The sequence below is a fragment of the Ursus arctos genome, unplaced genomic scaffold (genome assembly GCF_023065955.2).
Source record: "Ursus arctos isolate Adak ecotype North America unplaced genomic scaffold, UrsArc2.0 scaffold_9, whole genome shotgun sequence".
NCBI classification, from domain to species: Eukaryota; Metazoa; Chordata; class Mammalia; order Carnivora; family Ursidae; genus Ursus; species Ursus arctos.
This window is the reverse complement of record NW_026623111.1, coordinates 31452353-31479879: the sequence shown is the minus strand read 5'-3', so window position 1 is coordinate 31479879 and position 27527 is coordinate 31452353. Positions and strand designations below refer to the sequence as shown.

Below are 27527 nucleotides of genomic sequence, written 5' to 3'. Positions count from 1 at the left end.
TGAATATACTTTCTCAAGATCTAATTCTCCTGAATTTAAGTTGTATAACTACCTTCAACTGGCTAACTGAAGGTTTTACACTGAATAATAAATAGCTCTAATATGAATTTGAAGTGCCTCATTAACTTTCAAAAGAACTGTAGAAGCATATTGACCAAAATTAATCCCAAATAAATTAAGAATTTACATATAAAAAATAAATAATTGAGGGGCGCCTGGGTGGCACAGCGGTTAAGCGTCTGCCTTCGGCTCAGGGTGTGATCCCGGCGTTGTGGGATCGAGCCCCGCATCAGGCTCCTCTGCTATGAGCCTGCTTCTTCCTCTCCCACTCCCCCTGCTTGTGTTCCCTCTCTCGCTGGCTGTCTCTCTCTCTGTCAAATAAATAAATTTTAAAAAAAAATCTTTAAAAAAAAATAAATAATTGAGAATTTAGAAGAAATTAGAATATTCATTAAATGCTTGGATCTGTATTTTCTTTGTAGGCCACATGATTTTCACTCATAAATGTGCCCATAGTGTCCCAACACACAACAGGTATTCAACAAACACCTGCTGAACTGAAGATAACCTAGGCTTAGAAGTAAAAACAAGACAAAACAAAGCTCAATATCTTTAGAATATTAATATTAAAAACACAGAAATTCTTAATATGTTCAGTTTAGACTATAGTACAGCTGCTGAAATATTTTTAAAATTTCAAACATGAAGAGTGCCTAGGTGGTTCAGTTGGTTGAGCATCTGACTGTTGATTTCGGCTCAGGTCATGATCTCAGGGACCTGGGATTTAGCCCATGTTGGGCTCTGCATTCAGCATGGAGATTGCTTGAGATTCTCTCTCTTCCTCTGCTCCTCCCCTCACTTGTGCACTCACTCTCTAAATTAATGAAATCTTTAAAAAAATTTTCAAACATGTTAAGATCAGGAATTATTTCACTTCCTAACACAACCACCTTTACTTTTTAATATTCCCTTTTTTAGTGTTTATTCAACTGTGTAATATTCTTTACCCAGATATAATTATAATGTGCGTGTTGTGTCATTTTGCCCCTTAACAATAGGTCCATAAGCATTTTTCCATATGCTGTACGGTAGTCATAATTCATTCACTGATGACTTCTATTCAACATTGTACTGGAAGTTCTAGCTAGAGCCATTAGGCAAGAAAAATAAATAAAAGTCCTCCAAATTGGAAAGGAAGTAAAATTATCTCTGTTTGCAGATGATATGATTTTATATGTAGAAAACCCTAAAGATTCCACAAAAAACCTGTTAGAACTAATAAATTCAGCAAAGTTGCAGGATACAAAATCAACACGCAAAAATCAGTTGCATTTCTATAAACAAACAATGAATAATCCAAAAGAAAAATTAAGAAAACAATTCAATTTATAATAGCACCAAAAAGAATAAAATATTTAGAAATAAACTTAACCAAGGAAGTGGAAAACTACTACACTGAAAACCAGAAAACATTGCTGAAAGAAATTAAAGATACAAATAAATAAAAAGACATCTATCCTGTGTTCATGGATTGGAAGACTTTATATTATTTTGACTTCTATACTACCCAAAGTGATCTACAGATCAACACATTCCTTATCAAAATCCCAATGACATTTTTTGCAGAAATAGAAAAATCATTCCTAAAATTCATATGGACTCTCAAAGGACCCTGAATAGTTTAAACAATCTTAAAATAAGAACAAAAAAGTTGGAGGGCTCACATTTCTGGATTTCAAAACTTACCATAGAGCCATAGTAATAATCAAAACACTGTGGTACTGGCATAAAAATGGACACACACACACACACAAATATGATAGAGAACCCAGAGTAAACACTTACATATATGGTCAGATGATTTTTGACAAGAGTATCAAGATTATTCAATAGGGAAGGAACAGTCTTTTCAACAAATGGTGCTCAGAAAAATGAATATCCAAATGCAAAGGAATGAAGTTAGACCCTTACCTTACACTATATAAAAAAATCAGCTGAAAATTCATCAAAGATTTAAACTTAATAGCTAAAACTATAAAACTCTTGGAAGAAAACAGACTGGGGCAGGGGGGCCTCGGTGGCTCAGTTGGTAAACTGTTTGCCTTCTGCTCCAGTCGTGGTCTCAGGGTCCTGGCATCAAGCAGAATCAGGCTCTCTGCTCAGTGGGGAGTCTGTTTCTCCATCTCCCTCTCCCTCTCTACATGCATGCGCTCTCTCTCTGAAATAAATAAAACCTTAAAAAAAAAAAAAGAAAGAAATCAGAGGAAAAGCTTCATTGCATTTGGTAATGACTTCTTGGATATGACACCAAAAGCATAGGCTATAAAAGAAAAATAGATAAATTGGACTTTATCAAAATTTAAAACTTTTGTGCAAAGGGCACTGTCAACAGAGTGAAAAGGCAACACATGCAATGAAAGAAAATATTTGCAAATTATATATCTGATAAGGGGTTAATATCTAGAATATATAGAGAACTCCTACAACTCAACAACAAAAAAACGAGCCATCCAATTAAAAAATGGGCAAAGTACTTGAATAGACAGTTCTCTAAAGAAGATATATACAAATTGCCATTAAGCACATGTGAAGATTTTCGACATCACTAATCATCAGGACAATGCAAATCAAAGCTATGGTGATAGACCACCTCTCACAAAAAAAAGAAAGTAACAAGTATTGGTGAGGATGTGGAGGAATTGGAAACCTCATGCACTGCTGGTAGGAATGTAAAATGGTGCAGCTACTGTGGAAAACAGTATGATGGTTCCTCAAAAAATTAAATGTAGAATAACCATATGATCCAGCAATTTCACTTCTGGGTATATATCTAAAAGAATTAAAAGCAGTGACTTGAATATATATTTGTACTCCTATATTCATAGAAGTTTTACAATAAGCCAAAAGGTGGAAGCAACCCAAGTTTTTATTAATGGATGAACAAATAAACAAAATGTGGTATATACATGTAATGGAAAATTATTCAGCCTTAAAAAGGAAGGAAATTCTGCTATAAGCTACATGGATGACTTTAAATTATGCTCAGTGAGGGGTGCCTGGCTGGTGCAATCAGTTTAAGCATCTAATTCTTGGTTTTGGTTCAGGTCATGATCTCAGGGTTGTGAAACTGAGCCCCACGTCCCCTGTCACTCCCTCTACCCCTCTCTTTCTCTCAAATAAATCTTAAAAAAAAATTATGCTAAGTGAAATGTCAGTCACAGAAGGACAAATATTGTATGATTCATTTACTTATTTAAGTCTTACTTATTTAAGTAATCTCTACACCTGACATGGTGTTTAACAGGCACAGAGTTTTAACTGGGAAAGATTTAAGTTCTGGAAATAGATGTTGGTGATTTTTGCACAACATGAATGTATTTAATGCTATAGAACTGTATTCTCAAAAATGGTTAGAATGGTAAATGTCATGATATATATACATATATATGTATATATATCACCACTCTTTTGGACTAAATTGTGTCTCTTCGGATTCATATGTTGAAGCCCTAACACCCAATGTGACTGTATTTGGAGATAGGGCCTATAAGGAAGTAATTAAAGTTAAATGAGGTCATTAGGGTAAGCCCTAATTCAACAGCATTAGCGTCCTTACAAGAAGAGACATTAGGAGGGCCTGTGCACAGAAGAAAGGCCATGTGGGGACACAGCCAGATGGTGGCCATTTGTAAGCCAGGAAGAGAGGTCTTACCAGAAACCAACCCTGTGGGCACCTTAATCTTAGATTTCCTACCACCAGAACTTTGAGAAAATAAATTTCTGTTGTTTGAGCCATCCAGTCTGTGGTATTCTGTTATGGCAGCCTGTATATTGACAGGCAGCCTAATACAACCACACACACAAAAAAGGTAAAAAAATATTAATGATTTTTCTTATTGCAAAACTAATGTATGGATATGTAAAAATTCAAACCATATAAAAGGGTAAAAAATCATAAGGAAATCTCTCACCACTTACTCCTCTCCACCCACCCACCCTGCCCCCCAGTAACCAATGTCAGTAGTTTTAGGAATATCTTCCAGAATGCTTTTATGAATATATAAAGCATATATTATTTACACTTTCTTCTTCTAGATCAAGAATCAAAGTAGGGTTTGGTTCAGAAAGGGAGTTGTAACAAGTTTGTTAATCCCTAACACATAATTTAACATATTCACCCATTCCATTACCATTATATGTTTAGATTATTTCTAGATTTTTTCTCCATCATATAAAATGTGATTAACTTTCTTAAAATCTATTTTAAATTACTTCTATACTCATGTTTCTTAGATTCTAACATACAATGCAACAAAGTTATCTATTCCATTACCATTGTTCACATAGTTTATTTCCATGTTTTTATTCCATCATATAAATGCAATTAATATCTTTATAATGTTATTAACTTTTAAGTTCCTAATAGTGAAATTGAGCTAATGGATGTGATTTTATAGAACTTCATATATATTGCCAAATTGATTTCCAAGAAGCTAACTAAAACTTAAAATTTCTACTAGTAGAGCTAACAGAACCAATATTATCCTAATTAAAAATATTTCCAGGAGTGCCTGGCTGGCTTGGTCGGTGGAGCATGAGACCCTTGATCTCAGGGTTGTGAGTTTGAGCCCCATGTTGGGTATAGAGATTACTTAAAAATAAAAAAATCTTTAAAATCTCCATAAAGTAGTAGTTTAAAAAGGGAATTTTACTTTAATTTTCATTTATTTATGTATTTATTTATTTAAAGTAGGGTTCACGTCCAGCATGGAGCCCAATGTGGGGCTTGAACTCATGACCCTGAGATGAAGACTTGAGGTGAGATCAAGAGTTGGATGCTTAACTGACTGAGCCACCCAGGCACCTCTTAATTTGCATTTTGATTGAAGATATTTTTTTAAGATTTATTTACTTGACAGAAAGAAAGTACAAGCAGGGGGAGTGGCAGGCAGAGGGAGAAGCAGGCTCCCTGCTGAGCAAAGAGCCCGAAGTGGGACTTGATCCCAGGACTCTGGGATCATGACCTGAGCTAAAGGTAGACGGTTAACTGACTGAGTCACCCAGGCACCCGAGATTGAAGATTTTCACATATTAGTTATTTGTATCTCCTTTTTGTGCATAAACCATCAGTTCATACTCTATACCTACACAAGTATTAGAGGCATTAATATCTTCTGAATTGATTTGCATGGGTCCTTCATATATTATGGTGTTACTCCTTTATCAGTATTTATTCCCAATATTTTCTAAATGGTCTTTTCTTTTTTCTTTTTTTTAAAGATTTTATTTATTTGATAGAGACAGCCAGCGAGAGAGGGAACACAAGCAGGGGGAGTGGGAGAGGAAGAAGCAGGCTCCTAGCGGAGAAGCCTGATGTGGGGCTCGATCCCAGAACGCTGGGATCACGCCCTGAGCCGAAGGCAGATGCTTAACGACTGCGCCACCCAGGCGCCCCAAAATGATCTTTTAATTCTATGTGTCCATTCAACAAATATTTATATAGGGCATCTGTGTGGCTCAGTTGGTTGAGCATCTGACTCTTGGTTTCTGCTTAGGTCATGATCTCGTGGGTCGTGGGTCGTGGCATTGAGCCCTGCCTTGGGCACTGAGCTCAGCGGGGAGTCCGCTTGAAGATTCTCTCCATCTGCCCCTCCCCTGACTTGTGCACTTGTACGCACTTTCTTTCTCTCTCTCTAAAATGGTTAAATCTTTAAAAAAAGTATTTATTGGGCAACCCTATTGGGGCCCCTCCCTCTTTGGGAGCTTTGTACTCCCAATACACTTTTATTTACTATCACTTAATAAACCTTGCTTTTGCTGTCCCCCCAAAATAAAAAAATTTTTAAAAAGTATTTATTCAGTATCTACTATGTTCTAGGTACTGTGGTAGAATTCTGTTATTCTTCGAATTACTTTACATATAGGATCACAAACACACTTTTTATTTTTCTACTGTTTAAAGTTTAGAAAGGTTGAACTTTACAATTGGGCATAAACCATGTAAGATCCTTTATCACTGTCTGTGAGTAAAGTTGGCCCTTTCTCCCTCTCATGAGATTGCAAGTAGATGCTAGGCAGGGATGCAGTCATCAAACGCTTGGCTGTGGTTACAAGATCAGCCCAGTCAAAGTAGTTCACTCACATGGCTGGCAAGTTGGTGCGGCTGTTGGTGGAGGCTCTTGTTCCTCTCCACATGGTCCCTTTATAGAGCTGCCTGAGTGGAGTGGTGTGTACACTAGCTTCCCCCAATACAAGCAATCCAAAAGAATGAGGTAGAAAGCTGCAGTCAGTGCCTTTATGACCTAGTCTCAGAAGTCACACACCTTCAGCTGTATTCTATGGGTCAGACTAGTCCTGATTCAAAGGGCTGGAGGGGACGACATTTCCAGAGATGAGAATCACTGGAGGTTACCTGGGAAGCTGCCTACCGAGGATCCCAACATCTTAATTTTCCTGTAACATACTTTATAAAACAAGTATTGATAATTTTGAACATCCCGTACAATTCTAGTTTTGTGACATACTGTTTTAAAGTGTTCTCAAACACATCTGTGTATACATGAGTACACCCAAGCATAGAAGACTTTCTGTTCCACAAATAAAGTTCCACAAATTAAAGACCCTCTACTATAGTGTCAGCACATAACTTCAATTGGCATTAGATTCCACCTCAAGCTCTCTAAATTTGAGTAAACAGAATTCAAGATGGCAGATTAACGGCCAAGGAGTTTGACTTCTATTTACTTGTAATCTGTTAACTAGGAAACACTCTTGAGTTTTACCAGAAACCTTTAATTTTCTACAAATCTTTATCTGTGTGCAATATCCAACTACATTAAAAAGATCTTGCAAACCATACCACTAATTTGCTAAAGGTGACTCAGGTGAGAGGATTTACTAAGTGGCTGGGTAGAAATTCAGAGGTGAAAAGGTCATCAAGTCGGAGTAAGGAAGACCGTTCTTTACAGGTAACTTTCATCTCTTTTGCAAGAGAGGCAAAGAGGATATGCCTTTGTGAAATCTTTGTTTGGAACTTACTTTTATTTTGCCACTGGTCCTGTTCTGATTAAAGTTTGTTAATTCATGGACCTAAAACAGAGTAGCCCTAAGCTTTGCCAAAGTGGGAAATTTCCAGGGCCCTGAAGGTTTAGCTGGGAGACTAAGGCGGCCAGAATGGGAGAGTAGGAAGCACCAAACTAGGTCCAAAAGTGAGGTTCTTACTCCCCAAATAGTATCCTTATTCCAGCAACAAAGGCTGAGGGGTGCCGCCCAACAAAGCTTTCCCCCTGCCCATTCTCCACTATCTCCTGACCAGCAAGCCATGGTTGGTGACATATTCCCTTTCATAGTTCTCTTGAGCTTAATTTTGCACAGCTTTCTGGGTTCAAAAACGTTAGGGAGGGTAAAGGGGTTCAGTAACTACTATATTTGACACACTTTTCTGCATCGGACTAAATTTTCATCTCCAATTTTCACCCGGGCCTAAGCAAAACAAAACACAAAAAACCCCCCAACAAACAGAAAACCACCCACAACTCTACAGAGGTACCCTTTCTCAGCAGACACGAACTTGCGCCCATCTCTACTTCTCCCCTCGTCATTCTAAGGACTTGGGTCAGAGAAAGCCACCAAATCAGGCAGAGAGACGCACAGCAAAGGACATTGTTCACCAAACACGAAACCGAGGTTACACGGGCCAGTTCAACAGACGCGGGGCCTCGCCCTCTTCACTTCACAACGCTCAGCCCCACCCCTCCCAACCGGAACTGCAACCCCCGCGCTCTGCGCCCCCACGGATAGCGTGTCGCTCGCGCCCGCCCCGCCTCCCCCGACACACTGGGCAGGCGCGGGGCGCGCGCATGCTCTGCAGGCGGGCCGCTGGGGTCTCGAGTCGCTGCAATCTGTTGCGCCGCCGCCCGCGGGAGCCGGCAGATCCGGGTCTCGTGGCTTAGAGTGACGTGGTCAATCGAATCAAAACAGAGGAGGGGAGGAAGCCAGCGGCCAGGAGCAGCAGCGGCCGCGGCGTCCCGAGCAGCCGCAGCGTTCCGGAAGCTTCAGGCGGTCTTTCTGCCGAGCCTTGGTCCCGGCCCCCATCCTCCCCGCCCCGTCGGTTGTTGTCTGGGCGGGTGAGTGTCTCCCCCTTTACCACCGCCGTTTGCCAGCCCACCCTCCCCTCACCCTGTTTTTTCCTGGGGCTCCTCAGGCTCCGGGAGACTGCGGCGGCTGCGGCAGAGCAAGGCTGGCTTCTCGGGCTCGGTGGTTCTCCGGTCGGGCTGGGGACTGTGCACCCGGAGAAGCCCGCTGTTGCCGAGCCCGCGCCCCCCTGGCGAAGAGCGAGGCAGAGAGCCTGCAATTTGGCTCTCTCTGCAGGAAACCAGAGTCGGGGCTTAGCAGGAAAAGTGGACGGTAGCCACGGGTGGTTTTATTTTTAGGGCAAGACAGTGAGCTCGGGTGGAGGCGTATAATGGGAGTAAAAAGAAGAGAGTCGTAGCTGGAAGGAAAAACCCACAAACCCTGAAATCCACACTGTATCATTTACCTCTGTTTCTCTAGGTTTGATGAAGTCATTAGGATGCGTCCTTTGTTGTGATTGATGAGACAGGAAAGCTGCCATCCAGAAAGCGGGAGCCTTTTTAGTCCTTATTGTGGTACGAATTGAAAGTATTCCGTTTTTCTGTTTGTTCAGTTAAGTGGAACCAGACCTGACAGTGAAGAGGTAGCACCCTTTATAAAGACATAATGTGCAATAAACTGGTTACCGGAGCACTTGAAGTCCAATGTTGCCGTTTAAAGCCAAAGTTTTCCAAAGTGGCTGCTTCTGTGCGTGTTCGGATTTTAGCCAAGATGATATTTGTTAGCTGTAGAAAGTCAGTAGGATGTTTTGAGTTGTTCTAGTTTGCGGAATCGAAGATATGGCCCTAATAAGAGAAGGTGTCTTGGTTTTGCATCGAGAGTCGGTGAGCCTCACGCACATAATACCTGTGTTTGTTGAAGAGACCTTCCAGTTTTTGTGTGTTATTGTCAGAAATCGTTGGCAGCTCTATATATACAATAACTTAGATGGTGTAAGACCTTTCAGGTGTTTTAGTCTTGAGACCCTTCGGAGGTGGTCTCACGGCCCAGTTCCGTGGAGGTTGCAGAAAGCTTGTGTTCTTTTCCACTTGAGGTGATCCGGCCACGCAGATTCCTGTAGTGTAGCCTGCTTCAAGCCCTGCCACTCTTCGCGACCCCGACAGCACAGAGACCAGAGGACCAAAACTCCTTTTTGCCCTAACTTGGTGTTTACTACCCCCCCCCCCCGCCTTTTTTTGTCCCCAGAGAACTGATTAATTGAGGTGTTTTTTTGGTAAATGGCAAGGAAGAACAACAGAAGTATGTGCTAATTGATTGCCCCTTATGAAATTCAGGAAGAGTACTTAGGCATTTAGACCACTTCCTTGAAGGGTGTATTCTTGTGTGGTATATCATGGACCTCTTAACAAATTTCTTTCTCCAGTGTGTGCAATTGAGATCTTTTTTCCTTAATACCACAGTTGTAATCCTGCTGATTTAGAGAAATGAAATTACGTTTTCTTGAAGGTTTTTTTTTTTTTAATCTTTTATGTAACCTGAACTGAATATTCTGGCTTATATGAAATAATTTGTAATTGGAGAATTATTACAATTAATAATCAAAAAAGAAAATAAGTTATTGATAACCCTGCCATCCAGAGATGATCAAAATGTTGGTAGTGATTTATATACTTCCAGACTTTTTTGCAGTCATACATTTTACACAAAAATGGCATCATACCGCATATGCTTTACTGTAACCTGCTCTTCTACTTTGGAGTAACAAAATATATATTTTCGTAGAGATAGACTTTTGGACCCTAAATTTAGGGTATATTCACTGTATGTTTGCCAGACTGTAATGAGTAGAATCGTGGTTTTAAAAGATTTCCTCCCAGACTTCTGTGATAACATTAAGAAGTTAATCTGCATTGTGTGTCACTCTGAGGTTTTCTTGTTTAGCTCTTGGGAGAGCAGGGACAGAATAGCCTAAGTTGGCGACAGAAAGTTTAAAAGGGTTTTGCTAGTTTAGTGATTTGATTGAGGTAAAGCTTTAGTCTTATTCGATAGCTACAGTGTGGTCCAAATGCTGACCACCTGGCCAGCCCTCATCAGTGAGGGCCCGTAAGATTTTACTTTATGAATCACATTCAAGAGTATTGGACGTATGCCCATTTACCCCAGTGCCTTCTTGGTGGTGCCAAAAGAGAAGGAAATGTCCCCTTCACCTCAGCTTCAGAGGATAAAACTTACTAGGAAGTATCCTAAATATGCTAATAACCCATTCATGTTCCTTAGTCATAAACGTACCTAAAACCTTTAAATCTCACTTTTTATTCCCTATCTCTTGGGTAATAGTCCCAGATGCTTACTGCTTATTTTGTGACTTAGTTCTTTTTCTCTGATTTACCTTTAATTATAGTGCTTAATATATGTATTCTAAATTTGGCCTCTACTTCCTATTGCTACTACCTCTACCTTTGCCAACTCTCTTACCTGGCCTACTGTAGTAACCTCCTGGTCTCCCAGCCTCCACTTTGGCTTTTTATCTTGCATTCCCCTTACCACAGCCTAAGAGATCCTTTAAAGTGTAAATCAGATTATGTTACCCGTTTTTTGGAAAGCCTTCCATCACGTTCAGAATAAAATCCGAACTAATGTTTTGGCCCTGCCTCCTTCCCTTAACTCACCATATATCCCTCTGCCTAGATTAGTACCCCGGAGCCTGGCCACGTCAGTTTCTTCCTGTTTTCCAGCCCTACTGGCACTGTCCCTGGAACTTGCCAGGCTTGTTCTGCTGTAGGGCATTTATGTTCGTCATACCCTGTGGCTTCAATATTCTCCCAGGTCTTGCTGTAGCTGATTCCATCATGTCATTCAGGTCTCAGTTCAAGTGATGTTTCTTTGAGGAGATTGCTCCCCAACTATCTCTCCATTCTCTTATTTTCTTCATAATATTTTGTACTATCTGGAATTTCCTTATTTTTTATATCGTTTCCTACACTAGAAATTGAACTCTGAGAAAACGGGGACCTTGTCTGTCCTTTTCACTGCATAGTAGGAACTCAATGAATGTTAGTTGAATGAATAAACTTGCTGAACAGGTGTGTATTCCTCTTGAATATACTGTTTTAGATCAGTTCTTTGTATGGAAGAACCCTAGTTTTTAGCTTTTTTTTTCTTTTAAATAGGGCAGTACCTTGATTCTCTTATTTCAGGAATTCTTGATGTTTGGGCAAGAGAATGGCCACATTCTATTTTACATTTTATTTTTGTGTTTAATTTCTCCCCCCCCCCCCATTCTACTGTAGACTTGTAGAATTAATCCCTGGGAGGAATGGGTTCTAGGAATCTGCATTTTCAACGAGCCCTTGAGGTGATTTTTATGGTTATTAAAGTTTGAGAATGTCTCTTGGTATTGTAATGGCTTCTCTCTGGGAGATTACTTCTTGCTTCATAGTAGTAATGATAGCTGTTGTTTTGGGGAACACTCTTATGTGTTAGGTACTATGCTAAAAAATTACATGTTTTTCATTTAATTGTAGAACGACTCAGAGGTAGGTATTCCTACTCCCATTTTACAAGTGAAGGAACTGTGACATGGTAAGTGGCAGAAAGTTGGATTTGAACACATCTGTTAATCACTGTACCCCACTGCCTCTGAACTAGTGTTTAGAACTGTACACAGTACTTTGGTTTGAAAGGCCATGTTTTTGTTAAGGGCAAGATAGCGTATTCTATCCCATTTCCAACCCAGTCCTTAATGAAGTTGTTGTTTTGTGGTCTTTTTCCTGAAGTTGCACAGGCAAAGTTGCAGGAGATGACCTCTGCAAACACTCCTAGGTCTTCTTGCTTTATTGTATTGAGAGCCTACCAGACTTAAAGTAAATTTTAAGTATTTGAAGTGTTTTCTTCTAACTGTACATTACCTTGTGTTCCACACACCAAAAACCTATCTATCACTTTCTATCTGCTTGTATAGTCATTTGAATTCTTCCTACATTTTCTCCATTGATTTGGGTGATTTACTACTTGGGCAATTATTGGATCATCATAAACTGAATAGATTTCTCGCTGCAAGACCCCTTTCCTAATGAGTTTAAAAAAGAGTTAAATTTGATTGGTGTGTTGATTTTTTTTGATGTGGGGGAACTTAATCTAAAGAAATACTGGCCGTCTTTAGTCTCTTCCTAATCTTTAAGCTTGGCTCCTGTTTATCTGTGGAGCACATGACCTTTACCAGAGCTCTGTCCTTGCGCACCTCAGGCTTCTGTAAATAGCCATGTGTCTGCTCCCATCACTACCTCTTCTGCGTTGTCTGTGGCTGTGTGGCCTATTTGATTGGGAGGCCCATGAGGTCAGGGAGGACCAGTTAGATAATCAGTAGGTTTGTTGATGGAATAAATAAATGAAGAAAAATAACTTTAATCTGTGTTTGTAAAAGATGGTACATTGCTAAAAGGAATTATTTGTGATCTTTTTCCATATAATTTAATAGGACTTAGAACAAAACCTCAATATAAGACACTAAATTGTCTAAATTGGTAATGATAAATAGTGACATATTAGTATATGGAGGGTAAAGATTTTGCAAAAAGTTTAGCACTCCCAGCTGTTCTTTGTTACATTTTGGCTTATGTTAGGATTTTTTAAGATTGTAAAACTTCTGGGGCAACTGGGTGGTTCAGTCAGTTAAGTGTCTGCCTTCGGCTCAGGTCATGATCCTGGGGTCCTAGGATCAAGGCTCCTGTCCAACTCTCTGCTCAGTGGGGAGTCTGCTTCTCCCTATCCCTCTGTCCCTCCCTGCTGCTCACTCTGGCTCTCTCAAATAAAATAAAATAAAATAAAATAAAATAAAATCTTTAAAAAAAAGATTGTAAAACTTCTTAGACAATTAACTGCTACAGGCTTATAAGTAAAGGTATTCTTTGGTTTGTGTTTATGTGTATAGTCATTTTTTGGCCCACGTAGTAAGTACTAACCATATGAATGTTTCTTTTTTTAAAGATTTTATTTATTTATTTATTTAACAGAGATAGAGACAGCCAGCGAGAGAGGGAACACAGCAGGGGGAGTGGGAGAGGAAGAAGCAGGCTCATAGTGGAGGAGCCTGATGTGGGTCTCGATCCTATAACACCGGGATCACGCTCTGAGCCGAAGGCAGATGCTTAACCGCTGTGCCACCCAGGCGCCCCCATATGAATGTTTCTATAGTTGGGCACATATGAGTAGGTCCTGCATTTGAGTAAAGAGCAGTTTGGGCACTTTCAAAGCCATTTTGGAAAAGGGCTGAAAATTATTTGAGTCTGAAATTAAAATACAGTTACCTGTTTGAATATCAACAATAATGGCATTTGCTATTTATGGCTATATTTTCCAGTCTCTTGAGTTCCTTTGCACACTTCATGTTTACCTGTCACATCAGTTTTCTCAATCAGATATTGTTATGCCTAATTTACACTGGAGGAAACAGGCTCTGGCTAGTTAGGTAAGTTGCCCAGGGTAAAGGCACTAGGTACTGTTGGGATTCAAACCCAGTCTTCCCTGGATCCTGGACTTTGTTATAATAGTATTAACTAGTCTTTTGTCTTACAGAATCATAGAAGTTATAATAAGAAACCTACTTATTACAGCTGTCAGAATATGCTAGTAGAACTACTTTCATAAATTGTTTTGTTCTATTTAAACCTGAACTGGATATGGCTTTCTAATAGCCCCTGTTTTTTAACACAAGGCATGCTTGTTGCTGAAAAGCTGCGAGAGATACTACTGTACGAAGCCCAAAACAACAAAATCTATAATCTTCTCATTCAGAAGTTATCTCTGTACGTGTATTTTTCTTCCAGTGTTTTATTTATTTACTTAAAATGCATCTTTGGTGTAAATGAGATAGAATACCCACATAAGCTTGTATCTTAGTTTTGGTTTGGTTTGGTTTGGTTTGGTTTGACTTAATGAGCATGGCCTTAGAAACTTTCTAAACTTGATTTTTACTGGCTACATTTTAATTTTTTTTGAAAGTTTTCTTTATTTTTTTAGTAATCTCTGCACCGAACGTGGGGCTTGAACTCACCATTCCAAGGTCAAGAGTCACATGCTCTTTGGACTGAGTCAGCCGGCACCCCGTAACTGGCTATGTTTTAGAAGATTTTTTTTTTTTTAAGATTTTATTTATTTATTCGACAGAGATAGAGACAGCCAGCGAGAGAGGGAACACAAGCAGGGGGAGTGGGAGAGGAAGAAGCAGGCTCACAGCGGAGGAGCCTGACGTGGGGCTCGATCCCATAATGCCGGGATCACGCCCTGAGCCGAAGGCAGACGCCCAACCGCTGTGCCACCCAGGCGCCCCTAGAAGATATTTTTAATACACTGATTACTGGAGGTTTTCATTTAATGTTGAACATGAATGTAGTTTCCACTTTTCACCATTATAAGTGATATTGTGATGAACATTGGCTTTAAAAGTTAACCTAAGCTCTGATTAATTAGAGCAACGGGTCTAATTATTTTTTTAAAAGTTACATTTAAGACATGTTAGTGATTTGAAATGCAATGACTTTAATCATAATTTGGCAAGTGTATACCACATACATATACTTGTACTTCCTAGAAAATTTACATGAGAGTTTTTAATAGAGATTGCCTCAGAGGAGAGGAGAGTACCTTTTACTTTGCATTTTTTTAACCTTTTTGTATTTGAATTTTAAAACTATAAATGCGTGTTGCTTTTAAAATCCTATTTCTTTGAAATATTAAAATCTTGGTTCTAAACTAATACCCAATTTTTAGATATATAATAGGGTTTATATTTTGTTTATAACATTTTACACTTCAGTGCTTTTGTTTTGGAGAAAGTTACCTTCTCATTGCTTATTTTCATATTGAATTTTCATTTCCTTTTTTAAATTTAGATCAAAGCACAGATGTGAGTCTCAGCTTTGTAACAATACAAAATGAAGCTGGTTTTTGCTTGACTGCACTCATTGACAAGTACTACGGATACAGTGTTTTCAGAATTTAACAGCTAATAAAGATGTTTCAAATCAAGATAGGAGTGCAGTAAGCACCCTCATGGTATATGCGCCAGACTTAGAGGTCAGTGTTCTGGCTGCTATCTTGTCTTCTTACAACATACTTTTTAAAATACAAGTTAATTTTTTTTTTTTTGCATAGTATATGTTTTGTTTCTTTGTTACTCTTAGCAAAGGTAATGTAAAAGAAACAGACTTGCTTAAAATTTTGAAGACTTAAAAAAAAAGTGTTGTTTATTCAAATTTCATTTTTTGATAATATTGGTTTCTTTATCACAGTGGTTCTGAGTATTTTTCCTGTCATCATGAATGCCATTTATGTGCGTCTATGTACAGATACATTATCTAGCCATAGCATGGGTGAGGAGTTACATAAGGTGGGAGAGCAGAAACCATAACTCCTTTCTGTTCAAGAAATCATATAGGCAAGCAGATGAATGAGAGAAAAAGTCTTGATTCCATTCTAATTTTTTTGAATGATGTAAATCATTCACAACCTTGTAACATTACTTGTGATATACTTCACAATTTCAGAACACACTAATATTTTGTAATACAGCTATTGAAAACTACTTTCTTAACTAAGTAACTTCTATCTACTATGATTTGGGATCACATAGTATGGAATTTTTATGTCATCTTCTGTTAAATTTTTGTTTCTAACTTAGGAAAAACAGCCTTTTTCCCCTTAGTTTAAAAATTTTCTATTCAGGGGGCGCCTGGGTGGCTCAGTCGTTAAGCGCCTGCCTTCGGCTCAGGGCGTGATCCCGGAGTTCTGGGATCTAGCCCCCAGGTCAGGCTCTTCTGCTGGGAGCCTGCTCCTTCCTCTCTCACTCCCCCTGCCTGTGTTCCCTTTCTCACTGGCTGTCTCTCTGTCAAATAAATAAAATAAAATCTTAAAAAAAATTATTTTTTTCTATTCAGAATCTGACTAATACATACTCTTGAGTAGAAATTTTAGAAAACATTTTCAGAATATGAAAATTTTGGTTATGATGTTGACTATAAACAAAGATCATTCATTTGAAAAGTTTTCTTTTTGGGACCATTCATGATAAATTTTACCCCAGACCTTGAGAGAATCTTTGGGATTTTACAAAAGTAAGGAACAGCCAGAAAAGGACAGGAAATTCATAGTTGAGGGACCAAGATTCAGAACAGACTTCTTTCTGCTCTTTCTCTTTTATGCAGAAGAGTGATAGCTGAGCCTCAGGAGAATACAAACATGCCAAACCAGTATACAGAGATCTTGGGCTGAGAGTTGAAGATAAATTGCAAATCTAAGGGCTTAGAGTTGAATTGGCCCAGAGCATTTTATAGCTTATAAAGCACTCTTACACATTCTCATTTGATCCTCGAAACAACCCTTTAAAAAGAAGTTTCAGTTATCACTCCTGTTTTATAGATAGTGAAACTGAAGTCACAGAGAAGCTAATTTATCCTTTTCTCAGTAGTGCCATAACTTGAATCATATCTGAGATGTATTCTTTCTGCTATCCCATGAAGTTTTAGCCTAAGGTGATTCCTAGAAATACAGTCAAAGAGGTAAGAGAGAAAAAGGTCACTGAGGAAAGAGAAGGTGGTGTCTCAGACATGGGGAAATAGGGCCACATTAACTGAGTTTCTAGAAAAGTGGTAGAGCCCTGGGGGTGGACCTATAACAGAGTCCTGTGCTGCAGAGATACAGAGGAATTAAAGAGCTCAGGAAATTCTTGATGACCTTGAAGAGTTAAGCTTTTAGAAGCAATGGTTTAGAAGGTTAGTTGAGGAGAGTAGTTCTTTTCTTCAATTTTGAGCTTTCTGCTGAGAAGTCATTTGTCTGTTACATTTATTTTGGCTGTTAATTATATACTGGTATGTAATTATTATTTTATGAGTTAATTATAATTAATAATTAACTTGATTGCAGGCTCTTAGAGGTAGGGGATGCCTTTTATTTCTTTTATATCTAAACTCTTCTTCCAGTTACTTAGTCCCCTGAAGACTTGTTAGATACAACCTTCTGAGGAAAGGAGAAGTGAGAGAAGACATGGGTTTGAATCCCATGCCTGCTTTGACGTTGGGTAAGTCGCTGAAGCTGTCTGGGCCTCAGTTCTTTTCTCTTTAAATGAGTAGGTGAGAACTGCTGCATCCCCAAAGTTTTAATAGTACCACTTGTCAAGTTGTGATTTGTTGAACTATGAGTAAACGAAGACTTGTCATCCTCTAATGTATATCTTATCTATACAGTGATATCTTGCACAAGCCTGTTGGTTACACTCACCTTGTTTCTTGTATACATTAGCATTCCACTCTGTGGAAAATAAGTATTTTATTATCCTTTCTAGCCTGCTTTAGTCTCTTCCTTTTGAATAGTATGCTCTTTCTGAAAGAGTGTCTTAAACCTTTTTGTTATGCTGTAAAAATATTTTGTAAGAATTTCAGAGATGGTTCTTAATTGTATTTTCTCTTGTAAATGGCGCATTCTAGGTGGAACAATATAGGGTCACCCTATTGGATCAGTACAGGACATATTGTAAGGAATTTGTAACTATAATTGCTTGGCTATTAATTTGAGTTTTAAAACTTGTCATGATAGAATTCAGGGAGTCTTAACTCCTAAGAACAAAGAATCGTGATATTTAGGGTATATAATAGGGTTTATTTCAACATTTAAATTTTTAAAATGTCTTTAACTTCTCCCAGGCATAGCTTTAGCACAATTTTTAGCAAACGATTGACTAATTTGAACTTGTGTCTGCATCCTTTCCTTGCCCACTTCCCATCAGAGATGCAAATGTGTTTAAAAGTATGTCATTAGTAAGAAGTAATAGGAAGTCAGTTGATAGTTATGTAATTTCTGTACTGCTCTGAAGTGATCTTTGTAAGAGTGAAACAAATGTCACTAGCGGGTTTGGTCATATCACATCCCTATCCAGATGTGGAATGAGTCCTGGTCAGGAATTTACATTGTGACTTTCTGTCCAGAGTCTGTCTCAAATTAGATGTGTGACCATGGTCAAATTGCTAGTTTCCAGGGCACCTGGGTGGCTCAGTCGTTAAGCGTCTGCCTTTGGCTCGGGCGTGATCCCAGGGTTCTGGGATCAAGCCCCACATTGGGCTCCCTGCTCCGCTGGAGCCAGCTTCTTCCTCTCCTACTCCCCCTGCTTGTGTTCCCTCTCTCGCTGGTTGTCTCTGTCAAATAAATAAATAAAATCTTTTAAAAAAAAATTGCTAGCTTCCCTGAACCTATTTTCCTCGTTTAAAAACAGGGATAATTCTCCTGCTTTGACTTTGTCAGAAGGACTTTGTTAGCATGTGAAAGTAGTTAGCCAAGCTACAGTCAAATATAAATTATAGGTATGGCTATGTTTGATTGAGATCCATTTCTGATAATAGAGCAAGAATATGTTGCAAAAAAGTGTTGTATGTGAGTGAATTTGAACACCTTATTACATTGAGATATTGGGTCATCCAATGAAAGTAATCCCAACTACTCAATTGTATATTAGTCTATAGCATTATAATGATAGTATTACTAAAAGTGATAGACCAATAGTTTGTTTTCCATGTTTAATATGAAAGATAGCCAAAGTTTTGGGATATCTCTACTCTTTCGTTTGGTCAGTTGTCTAATTTACTACTGATAAAAACTTCTGCATAAAAACTTGGGTCAGAAAGCTGTTTCTAGAAGAAAATTATTTTTAGAGGTAAGCAGTTACCTCTGTGATATAATTGGGAATAAGGTTAAAAATAGAGTGGAAAGCAAACCTAGGTGTAGGCTCCCTGAATGCCCTGGAGGCAGTTCTAGCAGTTTCTGGCATATTTCACTTTCTTGGTTGTATAACTTTGGAGCTTTCATCAGTAGAATTGATGCTTTTTTAGAAAAAATGCATAGTTATTCTGAGTTCCCCATCATCTCTGTTTTCTATCTTAAAAAACAAATTGTATGCATTCTAAATTGTTGCTTTGCCATTTGCTCTTGCTGTGGGTTTTTCCTTTTTTTAATGGAAAGAATTTTGATACCATTCTTGATCACTGTAAAGATTTGGTTGGCTATTTGAAAAGATGATTTCATCATATATCACTTTCTTAAAATCACAGAAGATAATTTTCATCCCTTGACCTTGTATCAGCCTTGGTTAACCCATGCTTTCTCAAGAAGAGACCCCTGTGTTTGCCTGGGGGGAAGCAGAAGAGTGTTCTGTTTTTCTGTAAAACTGTATTTATATATATTTTAAAGATTTTATCCATCTATTTTTGAGATTGAGAGAGCGTGTGAGCATGAGCTGGGTTGAGGGGGATAGTGGGAGAAGCAGATTCCCCGCTGAGCAGGGAGCCCAATGTGGGACTCGATCCCAGGACCTGGGATCATGACCCAAGCTGAAGGCAGATGCTTAACAGACTGAGGCACCCAGGTACCCTGTAAAACTAGTTTAAAAAGACCTTACGTATGTTTGAAATTTTTGGTGTTAAAGATAAAATAGTATAATGAGTCCTTGTGTATTCATCAGTTGGCTTCAACAATTATTTAACTCATGGCTCTATTTTGTCTGTACTTCTCCCTTTGCAGGATTATTTTCAACTAGATCCCAGTCATTCTCTCTCTCTAACTGAAAACACCTAGTGGGATCTCTCAGAGATAAGGACTCTGTTTAGATGTGATAATTGACATTGTAGTTATGCTAAAAAAAAAAAATTAGTAATTCCTAAATGTTGCTTAATCCAGTTAGTGTTCAGAGTTTCTGGTTCTTGCATAAATGTTCTTTTACAATGTTTATTTAACTCAGGATTCAAACAAGGTCTGTACATCGCATTTGATTGATGTCTCCTGAATCTCTTCACCATATCCCTGCCATATCTTTATTTACTTTTTGCCATTTATTTACTGATAAATCTGAGTTAGTTTTCCTGGATTTAGCTGCTGCATCCAAAGTTTTTTTTCCTTATTGTAAGAGTTAATGTACGGTCATCATATGATACTTAAAATTTAAAAAGCAGAAAGTAAAATCCTGTCACCCAGAGACACCCAGTGTTGAACTTTTGGTATGCATTCTTTCAACTTTTTTGAGCATGTGTTTTCCTTGCTTTTTAACCATGTGCATGTGCTATGCTTATTTTTATATCCTATTTGATATACTTTAATATTGTGTTGTGATCATTTGCCCATGTCATTATGAAAGAAAATGAAACATTTGGCTGCATAATACTACACAGTATGTATCATAATTTAAACATTCCCTTTTACCCAGACATTTAGTTTGTTCCAATTTTTCACTCTTGTAAAATTATGGGAACCATATTTGTACATAAATCTCTGTAGTTTAGATTTTTTTTTAATAGAAGCAGAATTAATTCAGAGGGTATGAACATTTTTTTAACTTTTGGATTCATATTGCCATAAAAGTTATTACAGTTTGTAATCTCAAATGCAGTCTATAGCTTATTAAAGAATCTGTTTGCCAATGCTCTGTGTTATTAAGATACCTTTGCCAGCCATATTAGTCAAATGTGTTTTTTTCCCCGATTTTGCTCTTTTTATTTTATTTGGGATTTTCTTTTTTTTTTAATCCACACAGTGTTATGTTGTAAATTTGTTGGTATTTTCCATTGTAAGTGGTAATTCTTCCACAATGGTCAAATAGTCAACTAAATTGTCTTCTAGAATTACTGCTGGGTTTTTTTCCTTCTTAATTGTTAGGAGGTTTTCCTGGGACCATTTTTAAAATATTGATCCTATCATTTGTAATTCAGACTTTGATGTATAAATAAATATATTTTGTGGTTAGTATGTTTAGAAAATTCTATAAGAAAGAAATTCTTTCATTTTTCTTTCTTTCTTTTTTTAAGATTTTATTTATTTATTTGACAGAGAGAGAGAGAGACAGCCAGAGAGAGAGGGAACACAAGCAGGGGGAGTAGGAGAGGAAGAAGCAGGCTCCCAGCGGAGGAGCCTGATGCGGGGCTCGATCCCATAACGCCGGGATCACTCCCTGAGCCGAAGGCAGCCGCTTAACGACTGAGCCACCCAGGTGCTCTGAAAGAATTTATTTCTTATTTCCTATGTCATAGTATTACCTCTTGTTCTTCTGCTTCCTCTGCCTTCTTTTTTTCTTCTTGCCATCCCAGCTATGGTGTGCATCCAGATGTCTTTGATTCTGGATGTGCCTTGAGAAAACGCCAGTAGCAAAACTAGTCTAGTCCTTGTCTTTTTCCTTTTGTTCTTTTTTTAATGTGTATTTTAAAAATGAATTTTAAAAAAGTGAATTCCCATTTGCCTTTATTTTAAACTCAATTTGACAAAACATCGTATCAACATTAGTAGTTTGTGATATTTACAGTTTCAGGATTTTGATTTTCTTGTTAAAGCTTCCACCAGAGAGTGAGTAGGAGAAAGGAATGGTAAAGTTTTTTTTTTTTTTTAAGTTTTTAATTTTAATTCCAGTATAGTAAATATACAGCATTAGGTTAGTTTCAGGTGTACAAGATAGTGATGCAGCAACGCTGTACATTACTCATCATGATAAAGGTCCTCTTCAGGGAAAGGTAAAGTTTTCTAAACTGAGTTTGCAAAGAATGATTACCCCAGATTTAGGGCAGAGGCTGATTTTAGAGGTACCCATTTTGTGCTTCATTATATACTTAGTCATTTCTTGTTGATGATGGGATTTGGTTCATTCTGTAAATACATTCACTTTTTTTTTTTTTTTTTTTTAAGAGAGGGAGAGAGGGAGGTGGGGAAGTGGCAGAGGAGAGAGAGAATCTTAAGCAGTCTTCTTGCCCAGCATGGAACCCAACATGGGGCTTGATCTTACAACCCTGAAATCATGACCGGAGTCAAAATCAAGAGTCGGATGCTTAACCAACTGAGCCACCCAGGTGTCCCACCCTTTTATTATATATTAACTCTAGCCAACAAATTTAATGATGACAAAGGGTCAGATAGAGGGTTAAGAAAATTTAGCATATCCAGTCCAAGAGAAAATTTAGATGCAGTTAATTTGTTCCTAGAGCTATGGTTCTGGTAGGGGGAAGAACAAGAAGCTTACTGTATGGTATTCTTTTTTTTTTTTTAAAGATTTTATTTATTTATTTATTTGACAGAGATAGGAACAGCCAGCGAGAGAGGGAACACAAGCAGGGGGAGTGGGAGAGGAAGAAGCAGGCTCATAGTGGAGGAGCCTGATGTGGGGCTCGATCCCATAACGCCGGGATCACGCCCTGAGCCAAAGGCAGACGCTTAACCGCTGTGCCACCCAGGCGCCCCAAACTGTATGGTATTCTTTTAAAAAGTTAATATTTTTTGAATAGTTCAGAAGCCACAAAATGGTATACAGTGAAGTGTCCTTACTACTACTGCCCCCAAGCCACTTATGCCCGCTTTCCAGAGGCAACCAATTATATAATTATTTTTAAATAAATTCTTAAGGTTTTAGATCATTTGCAAACATCTCTCTATAGATAAAAATTTATATTTAAGTTATTAATGTGTGGGAGTTTTGGCATCAGTCTTTATTATTTTGGGTAGAATCATTTGTTTAATGTATGGATGAATGTTTACCTATATATAAAAATTTACATACCCTTATGTAAATACATAATTGATTCAAGCAGTAAACTGTAGTATAGAAACTTAAAAAACGAGAAGAGAAAACGTCATCTGATCACCTAAAAAGAACCAGTACAGTCGTTTTATGGTAGCATAATTCCTCCCTGTGTTTAAATTCTGGGCATATAGTAATTCTATGTACTTTTTCCCCTTAACCACAAAAATTTCACATTGAGCATACTGGATTTCTGACTCATTTCTTATGAGGGAAATGAATTTTTAGTAATATTGCTTTTGGAAGCAGGGCAGGGAACTAACCTTTATTGAAGAAGAGAGAAAACTAGAGATTGGCAACAAAGTAGGGAGGTTAAATAAGGGTACATATTTTTATAATGCAGGCTTGAGAAAAATAAAAAATCAAGTTGCAGTAATTCTGAGTTCTTAGACCTGGTTGCTTTGCTTCTTTTTTCTTTTCTTTTTTTTCTTTTCTTTTCCCCATCTTCCTCCTCCCCTCCCCTCCCCTTACCCCTTTTGCTCTTCTCCTCCTCCTCTCTGTCCCCCCACACCTATTGTGGGGCTTGAACTCATGACCCCAAGATTAGGAGTCATATGCTCTACTGACTGAGCCAGCCAGGTGCCCGCCCCCTTCCTCCCCCTGCCATTTTTTAAGGAATGAATATGAGATGTATAGGGGATAAGTTGCCATTTTGTTATGTTTTGATGTAGGTACCAGGAGGATTTATTTAAAAAAGGAAAGGAAAAGATCTTTCCAAGTCATGTGTTCAGTTTATGTTGGGACCGCAATGGAGCAGGGGCAGCAGAGGCTAGAGACTTCAAGTTATAAAATGTAAAGGGGTTGAATGCTTGCTTGGAAGGTCAGAAATGCCTAATGCGTAGTATTCTACCTAAGTAAAAATTAATTTATTAGCCTCTTGGTAGAATTACAGGGAGGGCACCCCGAAAAGTTTCTGGAGAGCAGTGGATAATTGTGGAATTAATAGTACATTGCCCAGTATTGCTAATTTAAGGTAAATAGAATGTCAGTAATAATCTATTTCTTTTTATCATTTGCAAGGGCTCTCCTAGGATCACCTGGAAGTAGTGTGTCTGCTTTGTCTTTTGTGGTCTGTGATAGTTTTGTGTGCTTTCCTTGTTTTTTGATGTCGTTGACAGTTTTGAGGAGTATTGGTTAGGTATTTTGTAGAATTCCTCTCAATTTGGGTTTGATGATTTTTCTCATGATTAGACTTAATGTGATGTTTTGGGGGAAGAATACCACACAGGTGAACTGCCTTTCTTATCACATCTTATTAAAGGGTACATGATAGCAGTGTGATTTATTTATTTTTATATATTTTTTAAGATTTTATTTATTTATTTGTCAGAGGGAGAGAGAGAGCACAAGCAGGGGGGAGCAGCAGGCAGAGGGAGAAGCAGGCTCCCTGCTGAGCAAGGAGCCCGATGCAGGTCTTGATCCCAGGACCCTGGGATCATGACCTGAGCCAAAGGCAGATGCTTAACCAACTGAGCCACCCAGGTATCCACAACGTGATTTATCACTAATGATGTATACTTTGATCTTTTGGTCAAGGTAGTATTTGCTAGGTTTCACCACTTAAAGTCACCTTCTTTTTCTGTATTCTACCCTTTAGAAGTAAGTCACTAAGTCTAGTCCACATTCAAGGTCAGAGGAGAGTTAAGCTTTACCTCTTAAAGGGGTTAAATCTACTTAAATTATTTTGAATTCTGTGTGGAAGATTTATTCCTTTCCATCCTTCTGCTTTCCCCCTTCTGTTGGAGTATTTAAAAATAAACCACAAATAACACACGTCATCGATAGGAATGTTTTTGTAGTCCTTTTTTTTTTTTTTTTTTTAGGTTTATTTATTTTTTAGTAACTCTACACCCAGTGTGGGGCCCAAACTCACAGCCTCTAGATCTAGAGTTCAAGAGTTGCATGTTCTAAGACTGAGCCAGCCAGGCACCCCTATAGTTCTTGATACATATTGTCAAATTACTTTTCAGAAGTGTTGTAGCAGTGAACTGCAGGACTAGCAGTGTATGAGTGAACTTTCAGTGTACTCTTGTACTTTCTGTGTTTTGTTTTTTAAGTGAAAGTTCACATTAATTTGCATGTATTTGATGACTTAGTTAAGGTGACTTTTTTTTTTTTTTGAAGTAAACCCTACCCCCCAGTTTGGGGCTTGAACTAAAGATCGAGTTGCATGCTTTACAGACTGAGCCAGCCAGGTGCCCCAGGGTGACTTTTTGTTTGTTTGTTAATTATCTATAGTGACTCTTTTGGGAACTATCTTTTCTCTTGGGCTTTACCTATTCCAAAAATTTTTTAGAGACTCTCTTGGCTATTTTAGCTCCTTTGTCTCTTAGAAACTTAAGAGATTTATCTACCATTTTGCTTACTAGCCCCTAATTTTTAATGATCTTCTGGGTTTTGTCTTTTATTTAGATTTCATGACCACATCTTTCTCAGTCCTGTTGTATTTTTAAAAATTTTGTCCTGTTTCTGTTATATTTACCTATTCTTAGGAAATTTGCTATCCATTGGTAAAGCAAGAAGCAAACAGTTCAAGGCTATTTATAGGTAAAGGTCGTGTAACTGTAGCTCCATTCCAACTTAATGTGAGAACTATTGTAGGTTAATTTAGCATGTGACTAGATTATTTCCTTTAAAAATTCATGACTGAGTCTCCCAACCATTTTGTGTTAAAAGCACTTTTGAAATATTTACTGTTTTTCAGTGTGTTATAAAAACTGCTAACTCATTTGAAAATGACTTCTATAACCTTGAAACCTATGTTAACATTTTATTACGTTTTGGAAATTTTTGTTACTCCTAGGTATTTGTAAAATTACCTCTTTTAAAGGAATTTAGAATATAATAGTTTCTTGAAAGGATCTAACTAAACCAAATATTTTCTTCTGTGAGAGGAACCAAAATGAAAACTCACATACACATACTAACATAGAAATGCTTTCCTCCCTGAATCTTTAATGACTTGGAAGACATTTTTTTCCTTCATGTGAGTCCTTAACTTCTATAGCAACAAAAAATAGCTCCAAAATGAAAAAGAGCTTAAGTAAAATTATCAAAAGAAAATCTAAGGTTTATTATTGCCCTTCGGTTCTGTCAGCATGTCCCTGGAAGAAATCAGTGTGTTAGTTAAAACATTAAAGAAAACTAAAATACTTTCCAAATATTATTTCATATTGTCATTGGATGTTATTTTCAATAACTGTCTTAGGATTTTAGATCTATTTGAGAGAGAGAGAGCAAGTGAGAAAGAGAGAGCATGAGGTGCGAGGAGGGGCAGGGGGAGAGGGAGAAGCAGACTCCCTGCTGAGGAGGGAGCCTGATAGAGGGCTCGATCCCAGGACTCCAGAATTATGACTGAGCTGAAGGCAGACGCTTAACTGACTGAGTCACCCAGGTGCCCCTAGATCTGTTTTTTATGGTTTGTAATTTTATTAACTCTTTAGCTAATAGTCTAAGATAGATAAATATTTAAATAGAAAAATATGTAAAAATAGACCCTTGTGAATCTGGCTTTGAAACCACCTAGAAGGAAGAGAAGCAAATAACCTATAAAAAGTTCTTAATCTTACTATAACAATGGATTAATACTAAATAATAAGCTGTAATAAATATAATAAAAAGCAACTATGAAGAGCTGCTAAAATCGGTAAGATGAAAGTTTGAAAAAGAAGAAATATAAATGCCAATAAACTTGAAAAGATATGCAGCCATATTGGAATTAGGAAATAAAAACAATGAGATATATTTTTGGGACCCGACATTCTGGCACAGATATTTTTTAGTGTAATATATTATTGTACTATCAGTGATAGTAATACTGTATGTAATTACTATGTTATACAACTAGTAATACGTACTGTGTGCTGTTGATAGAATTAGAATTGGCAAAGACTTTTTGTGAATGACCTTAGGCCTAGCTATTTAATTTTTTTTGTATTCAGGTAGATAAATCTCTTAAGTTTCTAAGAGACAAAAGAGCTAAAATAGCCAAGAGAGTCTCTAAAAAATTTTTGGAATAGGTAAAGCCCAAGAGAAAAGATAGTTCCCAAAAGAATCACTATAGCTAATTAACAAACAAACAAAAATATGGGCACAAAGATGGTTTTTGCAGTATTATATTAATAAAAAAGTTGGGAAGTCCATGGGGTGCCTGGCTGGCTCAGTTGGTAGAGTATGCAACTCTTGATCTCGGGGTCATGAGTTTGTGCACCCCGTTGGAAATAGAGTTTACTTAAAAAAAACATTGGCAAGTCCCTAAGTAACCTCTACTAAAAGAGTGCTAAAATTGCATGTTCATGTTTTTGGACTATTATGTAGCCATGAAAAAGAATGAAGTAGAGCTTTATATATTGAAAGGTCTGAAGGGTTTTTTTTTTTCTTTTTAAGATTTATGTGAAAGAGAGAGAGAGCATGGGGAGGGGAAGGGGCAGAGGGAGAAGCAGACTGCCCGCTCATCAGGGAACCCCTTGCGGGGCTCAATCCCAGGATGCTGGGATCATGACCTGAGCCAAAGGCAGGTGCTTAACCGACTGAGCCACCCAGGCGCCCCGGTCTGAAGGTTTTGTATGCTACAAAAAGACAAGTTGCGGAATATGTATGACATGATCTGTAAGATCCACTAAAATGATACATGTAGATACATATTTATAAGGCTGTACATACGTAGGAAAAGACCTGAAATAATTCACACCAGACTATCGGGTGGGTGGTACCCCTGGGGGAAGGGTGGAGACTTGGGAAGGAAGGAATGGGAAAGTTGACATTTTCCGTTTTATTCTGTATACTTCTGGATATGCCACTGATACCAAGTGATCTGATAAAAATATGTAACACTGGTACCGTTGCTGTTTTATGATTTGCT

The 27527-nt window shown here is 38.0% G+C and overlaps 1 protein-coding gene across 5 annotated transcripts in view; it reads left to right on the top strand.

Moving 5' to 3' along the window:
• Window positions 1-7873: 7873 nt before the first annotated feature.
• The window catches only part of SMIM14 (small integral membrane protein 14), a 75313-nt gene continuing 55659 nt past the window's right edge, over window positions 7874-27527 (top strand). Inside the window, exons 1-2 of one of the 5 annotated variants that reach the window (XM_048212090.2) lie at window positions 7874-8126; window positions 17049-17146. In XM_048212090.2, coding sequence (XP_048068047.1) covers window positions 17113-17146 — 34 coding nt within the window. In that variant the 5' untranslated portion in view covers window positions 7874-8126; window positions 17049-17112. Of the gene's footprint in view, window positions 8127-8553; window positions 8649-13708; window positions 13878-17048; window positions 17147-20934; window positions 21095-27527 lie in introns of those variants that run through there. The other 4 variants (XM_026508757.4, XM_048212091.2, XM_026508760.4 and 1 more) reach the window with 4 other exon arrangements.